This window comes from Ictalurus furcatus, chromosome 10, assembly GCF_023375685.1.
Source record: "Ictalurus furcatus strain D&B chromosome 10, Billie_1.0, whole genome shotgun sequence".
NCBI lineage: Eukaryota > Metazoa > Chordata > Actinopteri > Siluriformes > Ictaluridae > Ictalurus > Ictalurus furcatus.
In genome coordinates, this window is record NC_071264.1 from 26,741,877 (window position 1) to 26,753,376 (window position 11,500).

The following is an 11,500-nucleotide window of genomic DNA, read 5'->3' on the forward strand; positions in this document are numbered from 1 at the left end:
TGGCATTAACATTTGACAGAGGCCCCCCTTTTGCAAGATGTCTTTAAAACACATTAAAAATACAGACTTCTGAATATATCCCCCTTTTTTTATTAATAATTACATCTTACATCTTTACATTACATTAGATTAGGAATTGATTGTGTGTGTGTGGTTGTCTGAGAGTGAGAAAGAGAAAATCATGTATTTATTTATTTTTCACACCAAATTGTTGAGGCCCCCCGGGCGCCCCCTGGCGGCCCCCCACTTTGAAAACCATTGGGCTATACCATAGTCAAAGTCACAGTGTGAGATCGCATTTTTCACCATTCTGACGTTTGATGTGACTGATTAACATTTTGATTAACTGAAGCTCTTGACCTGCATCTGCATGATTTCATGCCATGTGATTGGCTGAATGGATAATTGCAGGTGTACAGGTGTCTCTAATAAAGTGACCAGTGGGTGTATATAAGTATATTACTCTAAATGTTGATATATACAGTATTTTAATACAGTATTAATATTAGCCACGCATTTTAAAATGACCAATTAAAAATTTTGCATTTGGTCTACCTCACATGGACGATCATGTTTGGGGATATCATGTCCAAAAGGAAACTCCATATATGGTATTTCCGTACTGGTATATAGTGTAAACATAGATTTTACTCATTAAACCCTAATTATTTCGACTAAAATATGTTTTTGTGTTTATTTAACATGTTTTAGTGAATTAGAAATAAGATTGTGTTTGACAACACTGCGCTGTCTTTAAGAGCTATAAATATAACGATATATAAATACATCAGGATCTCGCGATAAAAGGCGGTATTTGCAGACTCGCGAGACGATATAAATACGCAGTGTTTATGTTTGGCTACGGTTTGAACGTTTTCTGGCTCCTTACGCATTTCATTCTCTTTCCTCTGTCGCAGTTCGCCATGTCTTCAAAATATGCGTCTGTAGATTTCGAAATTTTCGGCGATGTTCAGGGTAGGTAGCTCAGAGTCAGTGTGTATGTGTGTGTGCGTGCGTCTGTGTATGGCGTGGACAAGATATCCCACAATCCTCTGCGCTCCGCTACAGTCAGCTGTAGAAACAAGAAGTGAATTCAAAAAGGCGAGATGTTTTAACGTGTTTACACATTAGTTATATACATACAAGTATAGATAGATATACATATCTAATATATATGCATATATTTAATATACGATTTGTTATGTAAAGAAAAGAAAACAAACTCGTTATATCTTGGTAATGTATTAACATATAAATATGCATCAACGCAAATGACCACCAGGTGGCAACAAATATATATATATATATATATATATATATATATATATATATATATATATATATATATATATATATATATATATATATATATATATAAAAGAGTTTTTTTTTAATCAAAATTTAGATCTAGAATTGACATTATTTACCAGCCTAATTGTTTTTGAGATATTTCGTAACGTGCATGGAGTGACAGGCTCCGGCCCCAAATAGCCTCACATTAAAAAAAAAAAAAAAAAGCTGGTGATTTTTTAAATATGAATAAACAGTGAATTAGTCATTCAGCTTGATGTATTTATGTACAACAAATGAGTAACCTTTTTTTTTTTTTACTAAAACAAAGATTTTGTTCTCATTTCAGGTGTGTGCTTCAGAATGGTAAGAAAATATTCATCTTACACAACTAGTTTAGTATTAAGGAAGATGTATGTAAAGAATACAACACAACGTGTTGTTATAGGAAAATAATCAACAATGCTGCGGTGTGATGAAACAAAGTTACTGTTTCCATCGTGAAGCTGACTGTTTTCTTATAACAGTCAGTAATAATAATATGTCAAAGTGTTTCATTCTTCATATATATACCAGAGTAATTTACCAATTAGTACAATTTATGAATAAATTCAACAACAAAAAAAATCAGATGTTGTACTTTTTATCCATTTATTGTGACATTCATTGTTGTGGAAATGTCTACCAAACAAGTTATTTACAGTTATAGCTGCTATAAACATTCATTCCCTCACCAGCGTCTATTTTATCTTTCTCTTGGAGTTAATATGACAAAAAAAAAAACACCTTGTCATGTTATTGAATAATCAGAACATGTAAACTCTTGTATTACGAAGATTTTCCCATGGTGGAAAACTGACTGATACAAAGCCCTGGCACTGGAGATTCCTTCCATAAATGTTTTTTTTTTTAATGTCTCTTTACAGAAAATGTCCCCATATTAATGATTAGTCATTTTTGCTTGTTTAATAGTAAAAAAAAAAATTATGTGAAGTGTCTGCTATACAAGATTTTGTGAATGAGCTATTATTATAGAAGCATATAGTTATAGTGCATTAATGTAAACCTTGCCATCAGGACTACTGTCAGAGCTTCTGTTATATACCATTATTCCACATTTTCTGACCAATCAGAATTCAGAATTCAACAGCACTGTGGTGCAAAATGACATAAAGACGATTGCTATAATGACATGCTTCATGAAGAAATTGTAAAGATTGGTGATTACATAATCCATTTTGTGAAAGTGTGTGTAAGTCTGTGAGTGTGTAAGTCAGGTCATGTGACTGTGCAGTACACAGAGGATCAGGCGAAAAAGCTCGGCGTGAATGGCTGGGTGAAGAACACCAGACAGGGCACTGTGATCGGCCAGGTGCAGGGGCCTCCAGAGAAAGTCAGCGAGATGTGAGTACGAAGATCTCTTCCTGATCCACACTCACTGCTCAACATAGCTTGAGTTTTCAGACCATTTCCAACGAGTGCAAAAGTTTGCATCCCCCATGGTTTCTGGGTAATTGAATATATTACTTGTTTACATTTGATTATGAAGAACTTAGCCATGACAATACCTATGTTGATGAATAAATGAAGTATTCTGGACATTTAGACATCCATAAAACCATTTTACGTCATGTATCTTGAAATATTTCAACCTATAAGTCTCAATAAATAAATAAAAATTCTTGCATCAAAATGCTTGCATCACCCTGCAGTACCTCCTTCAAACAGCAGGCGGTGCAACTCGACCGATCTTTGTGTCATGGAAAGCTCTAGAATACAGTTTTTTTTCTTTTTCTTTGAGCCTCTTCATACTTCTGGATCACAAAATATAAACTACACCACCATCTGAATCCCTTGGAGGGGAAAATTGAAAAACACTTCCCCGTCCAACATGCTCCTTCAAACAGTGGTTTTGATTTAAAATGCCCTTGTGAGCAGCGAGTGAGGTCATTTGTCCTGATGCAGATTTTAGGATCCATATCTGAAGTATATAATTGCTCTGCTAAAAAAAAAAAAAAAAAAAAAAATAGTGAGTGTGTCCCGGTTCATAGGGCCAGGCGAATGGCAGGGCGAGGAGAGATGATGTCATAACATGAGAGTGGGCTGGGGTGACTCACGGGGCTGGGGAACGTATGACATCACAGTTCCCTAATGTAAACCAGACATGAGAGAGAGTAAAAGAGAGAAAGAGAGAGAGAGAGAGAGAGACCCACCCGGTCCCTAGTGGTTGTGTGTGCTGACAGCAGTATGTTGTGTGTATGCATGCATTGATTTGTGCATATTACAAGAAACAAATATAGTTGTAATTGCTAATGTGCTTTTTTGTTGTTGTTTATTGTTATTGTTTTTTTTGGAATAGACGTTCTCTCTAGTTAACCGATTTGTTGTCCTTTCATTTAATATATAAATAACTGAGTTTCATCTCAATCATGAGTGCAGAAAAACCACCACTATTGTCCACCATTTTTGCATTTTTAGGGTTTAATCTCAAGTGACTCTTCGGTTCAGATGCACACGACCCCATGACCAAACTATCTAGGGATGGGAAATATAAATGCATCCTGATTCTCTCTTTGATGCACAAAATATCATTATCATTTACATTTCATACACCTCGAAAAGTGTCAAAAGCAGGAAACATTTGCGATGACAAACGGCCACTGAATACATTTACTCCTGTCACAGTTATTAAATATTCACCCAATTGCAATATTTGAGCTGATCGGAATGATTATTATTATTTGTATTTTTTTTTGGTTGAACATTAGAGTTAAAAATCATACAGTATGTTTATACAGTCCCTCCGGGATTTCACAGAAATGAACGCTACATCGAGAAAACTCTGTGATATTCGGAAGAGCTTGCCAATTTTTAAAAAATTACAGCAGATTGTCTGCAGATTTGGGCCAAGAAGAGTCATGTGACGTCGAACATGAGTACAGCTAAAAGGTTTTTCATTTACCACCAAACATCACAGCGAAAGACAGTGCGAAACAATTTCATGCGATTGCGATTCGAGTAGTTTCCCACTAAAGCATAAAAGAACTCTGCAAATTTTCCTTGGCCACAGGTTTTAAACTATGAAGTATTGTAGTAGATTATTGATTCATGTAAATTTCTTTTAATTATAAAGTTTTATATAGACTTAGGATCATCATCATGATACCAAACTAAATAGAATTAGACTTATATTTTATTACTATTATTACAAACATAAAATCATTACTTGAGGTGCAAAAATATCTTTAAAAAAATATTAATTCATTCATTTTCATAGCGAGAATGTTTCCTTTAAGTGCAAATGTTCGTGCACTCTTACTTGGAAATAATTAATTCATTCATCTTCAGTAAGGGTCACAAGGCACCACGAACACACACACATATACACACTCGTTCCCACTATGGGAAATTTAGAAAAGGCAAGCTGCCTATGGGCCAGAGAACCAGAGAGCACGGAGAAAATGAGATTAAGCAGTATAAGAGGAATAAAACACTTCAGGATGTGCCGTTATTGGGAAATTATCAATGTGACGGTACTCTACTTTTGCCGTTGAGGATTTTCCTACAACACATCCTGGAGTCTAAGAGGTAAACACATATAATTAAGAGGTGATAACTAGCTGTTGTTGTGCAGTATTACATTACAGTTATGCCTAGATAGCATACTCTGATAAGAGTGTAATTACAACAACAACATGTAAATCATTAATGCAATGTAAATTATTAATCACAACCGTAGGCTAATCGTCAGCCAAAACTGACAGTCCTAAATAAATGACACCTTTTTATGATGTCATACTGAAAAATCTTGCCCAAAAAAATGAAGATGCATAAATCAGAAATAAATCAAATCTCGATTGGCTTCAAGATTCCCACCGTTGCCGAATAACACTGTATTTGTACGACTTCCTAATGTGCGTGTGAGAGAGAGAGAGAGAGAGAGAGAGAAAGAGAGAGAGTTGCCTCAATACAGTGCTGAAAGCTCACTAAAAAGCTTTTCTCCATCAACCTGCTTTCTCTTCTTCTTCGTTCCGGTGCTTTAACTGGACATGTGAGAGAGCAGAAATGCGTTTGCTCATGAAATATTTAAACAGACAGAGACAGCTGTACAATCCTTTAATATGCCTTACCCTTCTCTCTTCTTCCTTTTACTGTTTTCTTTTCCTGCCTCTCAGTTAAGGAAGGGGGAAAGGCAACAATATCATACCACAATGTTTTTACATTAAGATGCCAAAACTAATATCACCTGTTTTGGCGGTGCCCGTGTTCAGCATTGAATTTATTTGTGATGTCATGCTACACAGTAGTGGTTAATAGTTCAAATAAAAGTAGACACTCAGGGCTTTAAGAATTTACATCAGTATAACCTACTAGGTTTAAATGTAATAAATGTATTGTGGCCGTTGTATACTGTTTTGTACTGTCAAAAAAAGCTTTAGTTGTGCTGTCTGTTTTATCTCTGTACCAGTGTCATCGCCCAGCAGGGGGCTCACCCCCCTACCCTTTCTCATCACCCTGCTCACCAGCAGCTAAACAAAGACTCTACACACAGTAACCCAACAGTGTCCTGACTAATCTTATAACAGATCTGCAGCGACAAAATAATTCATTTGTTTATACTGATTGAAAATGTCCGATAAGCCGATTTACGTTCCACAACAGTAAATGTAACTATAAGTGGATTAAAAAAAAGTATGATGTTATTCTTTAAGAAATAAATAAATGGCGCACTTATATAGCGCTTTTATCCAAAGCACTTTACACTGTGTCTCATTCACCCATTTACACAGACACTCACACACCAATGGTAGCAGAGCTGCCACGCAAGGCACTAACTTGCCATCGGGAGCAACTTGGGGTTCAGTGTCTTGCCCAAGGACACTTCGGCATGTGGAGTCACGTGGGCCAGGAATCGAACCGCCAACCCTATGATTAGTGGGCAACCCGCTCTACCACCTGAGCCACAGCCGCCCAATAAAATAAAAATGGTAATCTTTGGTATAATTGCTGTAGTTTCAGAGGAGAAGAGGAATAAAACACTTCAGGATGTGCTGGTCTTCCGCTCCGTTGTTGATTATTTTCCTATAATTACAGATCCTGAAGTGTTTTATTCTTACATTTACTGTAATCACCCAGGCCTTCTCTTTCTCTTACTCTGTGTTCCAGATTACGTTCAGCAATCTGTTCGTTTATGGTGTGTGTGTGTGTGTGTTTGTGCGTCCCATTGTGTGATGTTGAGAGCAGTTGTCCCAGCGGACTCTCATCATACACACATTACAGTCATACATTATAGACACACACACACACAAGAATAACATCCTTAACTGTAAAAAAAAAAAAAAAAAAGACGTCTCAGAGAAATACACACCATAACGTCCAAGTAGATTTGTGTGAGACATCTTGTGGTGCATCACGACGCAGCACAACTTTCAACAAAAATGGTTTATTACTCAGTGACACACCAAGGGCACAGTGCCATTTGGCGTCATTGCTGGCTGATATAATATCTGCTTTAGATTTCACCACGTGAGAAACCAAACACTCTGTCCAAGCCTCTGTTGGATTGGTGGTTCTTCTGACCCATGCTGTTTGTGGATAATCATCCAGCTGGAGGAAATTCCTTCCTATCAGCGTACTTCAATGTTATCAGACTTCCGCAACACCAAGGCAAGGACAAGTCTCCTTTCCTTTACTGCACAATAAACCACACACACACACACACACTCACACACACACAAACATGGGCACTACTAGGAAAAGAGGAAGATTTTTTCACAATGGGAAAGTAACGGAAAGTCCTAGGTGGTTCGTAGTTAAAACTGAAGTGCATCGGCGCTGTGTAAACAAACACAAGTGCTAATAAGAGTTCAGCCAAGCGTAGCTTGTAGCTCATAGCTCTTGGCTCGACTGTGTGCACTATTCCTCCAACCAGACGCAAACGCAACAATAAATCATACGTCCATGCAAAACTTTTTTCTCAGGGCTGGGTTTCCTGTTTTCAGTGAACTCCACCTAATCATTGATGTAATACTTCAGCTGGAACCAAACAAAGAAAAAAAAATACAATAAAAGTAAAAACATGATAGGAAATCTGGGTGAATGCAATGACGAACAGCAAGTACACCAACAATGACAACATACTAATCTGTACTCTGTGTGATAATCGTGTACGTTCTAAAAAGTTGAAATGACCGAATAACAAGAATGAATCAGCAGTTATTTGCTCACTGATGTTAGCATGAACAGAGACCAGTCAAATGAAGGGATGATGATGAGGTTCATGTTTTAATACGAGACATAGACTGATGCTGATCTTCAAAGTGAGAACTCATTTCTCATCGGATATAATTTCAAATATGGCAGTGTTTTCCATGTGTAGATTAGGTTATAAACAGTAGGTGTAGGCGATATGTCTGTATTTATTTATTTATTTAATTACTGTCTCTTTCATAAGATGTTCTTTTCTACAGTTGTTCATTATTAGTATTTAAAATCGCCATGTTTCAGGGAGTTAAAACCACAACTCTGTCCAACTGGACCGTGTAACCAAGTCCTCCAGTTGGCTTCTATTGTAAAAACATGGGGACATCTGAAAGGAACAAGGTCTGTAGTCCTCTATGTACACTTTGCAACTCGGAATAAGTGATCCTGAAGAGATTTCTTTCAAAGAGAGTCTTTCTTCATTAAATGCACCTGTTAAAAAAAAAAAAAAAAAAAAAGATCTGCTCCTCATAGTCCAAGTTTCGGCATACATTTGTTTCAGTTGTGCTTTTTAAACGATTTAGCCTTTGGGCTCCTCTTTCCTGGTAAGCATGGAAAGCCAAGACGAGATGTCTTTAAGGGGAAATGGATATAACAAGATTTTTAAATGCTTTACTCGTGGTTTAGAAACATGCAAATGAGAAACATTTTGCTCAGGAAAACGTGTAGTATTCAGAACTAACATTACACGATAACATTAAAGCCACTGAATTATGTGGAGCATCTGACATGACATGAATAATGTTGATTATCTTGTTACAGTGGCACACATCAAGGGGTGGGATATATTAGGCAGTATGTGTACAGTGAACAGTCAGTTCTCATAGTCGATGTGTTGGAAGCAGGAAATTTGAGCAAGCCTACGGATCAGAGCGACTTTGACAAGGGCCAAATTGTGATGGCTAGACGACTGGGTCAGAGCATCTCCAAAACGGCAGGTCTTGTGGAGTGTTCCTGGTATTCAATGGTTAGTACCTACAAAAAGTGGTCCAAGGAAGGACAAGGTCCGAGGTCCGATCCCACAGCAGAGCTACTGTAGCACAAATTTCTGAAAAGGTGAATGCTGGCTATGATAGAAAGATGTCAGAACAATGAATGGCACATCATACTTTTTAGCCATAGTTCCATTTAATGTTGTGGAACATCTGCGGAAAACAAGCTAATTCCTGTTATCACTTAAGTTATAGCAGATAGAAAAATTGAGGCTGGTAAGAGAACGGCCGTTTATCTCTCTTGAAGTTAATAAGGCAAAAAAAAAAAAAAAAAAACGCAGTGTCAAGTTACTGAAAAACCAGAAAATGTAAACTCATCTGTCCTGAAGGCTTTCAGACACTGGAGACTCCTTTCATCACCATATCGATGATTACATGTTTTTCTTTGTTAAATAACAACATGTGATTTGTATTTTCCAGTTTAGAAGATAGATAAGTATCCATGTAGATGGTATGATGGATGGATGGATGGATGGCACTGTTGAAATGTTTCCGTACAAAACTAAAGAAACAAAAACATATCTATGGCAACATATTTACTGACTATATATAGGGTGAACAAAATACAGTAAATGTGATTTTTTTTTTTTTTTTGCCAAACCGAATCTTTAATCAGGACATTTCTTCCTGTACTGAAAATATCCTGACTTTCTCCTGCCTTCTGTCTGAGTGTAACTTGTTTTAGGTAGTCTTGTACGCTGAGTGAATCAGATGTAGTCATGCACAACCACACACACACACACACACACAGATCCAATAAGAGCCTGCCTCTATGGCCCACCATGAGGATAATGCATTTAGAGGTCCTCAGAGGAATAACTGCATGAGCTGTTCCGCCTATCCATGCCTACTCTGAAAGAGAGACAGATCGAAACAGAGAGAGAGAGAGAGAGAGAGAGAGAGAGAGAGAGAGATGCTTTCATGTGTAATCTGATTTCTCAGACTCCTCTGATGCGTTTACTGATTTAGTTGATGTTGTTAGCTTTGCCTCATCTGCTATTCTACTTTGGAACTTCATAAAATGCCATTGATTGCAAAAGTTTGCATCCCCCCTTTCCAGGGTTAAATGGTTACAATAATGTTATAATAATTTTCCCTACTGTTCCACCCCTACAGTGTAAAAAGCCCTTTAATACAATTAATCTGTGTGTGTGTGTGTGTGTGTGTGTGTGTATGTGTGTGTGTCCTTTGCTGTAGGAAACACTGGCTGAGGTACGTCGGCAGTCCCAGCTCTCGCATCGACCGTGCTGAGTTCACTAACGAGAGGGACATTTCTAAACTGGAGATCCGTGGCTTCGGCACTCGTTACTGAATTCCGCCTACCAGACGACGAGTCCTTAACCTTTTCAGAACGTGTCCGTAAAGAATTCGGTCATACCATCTTCCCTGCTGAGTCACCTTCATTACCAGACTGTTTTATTTAAACCTAAACGAACAAAGCATTTCTCAAACTGTAACCAAAGCCTTAACTATTGCATTATTAATGCATTTATATTTATTAGGACATTTTATGTAGGTATAAAACCATTCATTATATTTACAAATGAGAGAAACTATATGTTTATTTCATTATTTATTTACTTGTGCCGAATTTTTTACTTCTCCAAATTTGTTACAGAATGTTACAGAATTGTCTTTTAACAACCCACTCCGAAATAAAATCATTACACTGAAACCCACATTCTGGTCAACGGCGCTCTCATTTCCACACACACATTTTGTCATTTTGATGGTGAAACGAAGCAGAACATGTACATATTATGTTCAAAGTCATACACACTAATAACCAGGCTTTACAGTATACACCAGGGGAAATGAATCACATTGATGAATGAATGGATGATGAATGAATCACATTTTCTTTTACCGGAGGAGGCAGTGTGATGCTCTGGGCAATGTTCTGCTGGGAAACCTTGGGTCCTGGCATTCATGTGGACCACCTACCTAAACATTGCTGCAGACCAAGTACACCAATCATGGCAACGGTATTCCCTAATGCCAGCGGCCTCTTTCAGCAGGATAATGCTCCCTGACACACTGCAAAAATTGTTCAGGAACGGTTTGAGGAACATGACAAAGAGTTCATCGTGTTGATTCGGCCTCCAAATTCCCCAGATCTCAATCCGATCGAGCGTCTATGGGATGTGCCGGACAAACAAGTCCGATCCACGGAGCCCCACCTCGGAACTTACAGGACTTAAAGGATCTGCTGTCAACGTCTTGGTGCCAGATCCCACAGCACACCTTCAGAGGTCCTGTGGAATCCATGCCTTGACGGGTCAGAGCTGTTTTGGTGGCACAATATTAGGCAGGTGGTTTTAATGTTATGGCTGATTGGGTGTATAGTCTAGTACAAAATGTCAAAATGTGACCATGTTAAAGGTTTCCTCAGGCATACAAGGTCTAATGAAAACACTATAGCATGAGCCATGCTCTTTCCTTTCTATCTGATTACAGATTACAGCAAAGCGGGTGACTAATACTGTTGCAAATTAGAATGAGGTGCATCTCTGGTCAAATCCTTTCATGTATGTTGTATATATGTTGCACATTTTGACATCACAGCACCAAGATCATTGCTAAAATGATATCTTCACATCTCTCTCTCTCTCCGATTTAAGATTATTTCTAATTTTATGATGGTTTTAGGAAACAGATCTCTTTCAGATCATCTTTCTGCTTGTGAAAAATCCACCAATCATGAGCTTGCTTTGCTTTGTTGCCATGGCACATCTAACCTGCCTCTTCTGTTATGATACACGATAAAACTGATCTAGGTATTGTTTTCTTATGAGAAGCCTCTTATGCATAGAATACCACCAGTGCAGTCAGCTTTACAACAGTGGAAACAAACACACACAATCTTCTCAAGGCCTCGTTTTTTTTTGTTTTTTTTCTCCCAGCATGCTCTTCTGCTGCAAATCTGCATACAGGACGGTTGCAATCCTCTTAGCGGA

General features: G+C 37.8%; 1 protein-coding gene across 3 annotated transcripts; it reads left to right on the forward strand.

Moving 5' to 3' along the window:
• Positions 1 to 749: 749 nt before the first annotated feature.
• Positions 750 to 10,687, forward strand: acyp2 (acylphosphatase 2, muscle type). 3 transcript variants are annotated; one of them, XM_053635500.1, is made up of 4 exons: positions 750 to 975; positions 1,640 to 1,656; positions 2,585 to 2,694; positions 5,759 to 5,940. In XM_053635500.1, the coding sequence occupies exons 1-4, from the start codon at positions 852 to 854 to the stop codon at positions 5,859 to 5,861; spliced, it is 354 nt and encodes a 117-aa protein (XP_053491475.1). In that variant the 5' UTR covers positions 750 to 851; the 3' UTR covers positions 5,862 to 5,940. The 3 variants fall into 3 exon arrangements, with proteins under 3 accessions (XP_053491475.1, XP_053491474.1, XP_053491476.1); XM_053635499.1 differs by lacking the exon at positions 5,759 to 5,940 and adding an exon at positions 9,741 to 10,684 and having other exon boundaries at positions 751 to 975; XM_053635501.1 differs by lacking the exons at positions 750 to 975; positions 5,759 to 5,940 and adding exons at positions 984 to 1,101; positions 9,741 to 10,687.
• The last annotated feature ends 813 nt before the right edge of the window (positions 10,688 to 11,500 follow it).

Coding starts and splice junctions, on each gene's coding strand:
- acyp2 (XM_053635499.1), top strand. CDS start 852: ATGTTTGGCTACGGTTTGAACGTTTTCTGGCTCCTTACGCATTTCATT. Junction 2,695..9,740: donor CCAGAGAAAGTCAGCGAGAT/GTGAGTACGAAG, acceptor CCTTTGCTGTAG/GAAACACTGGCTGAGGTACG.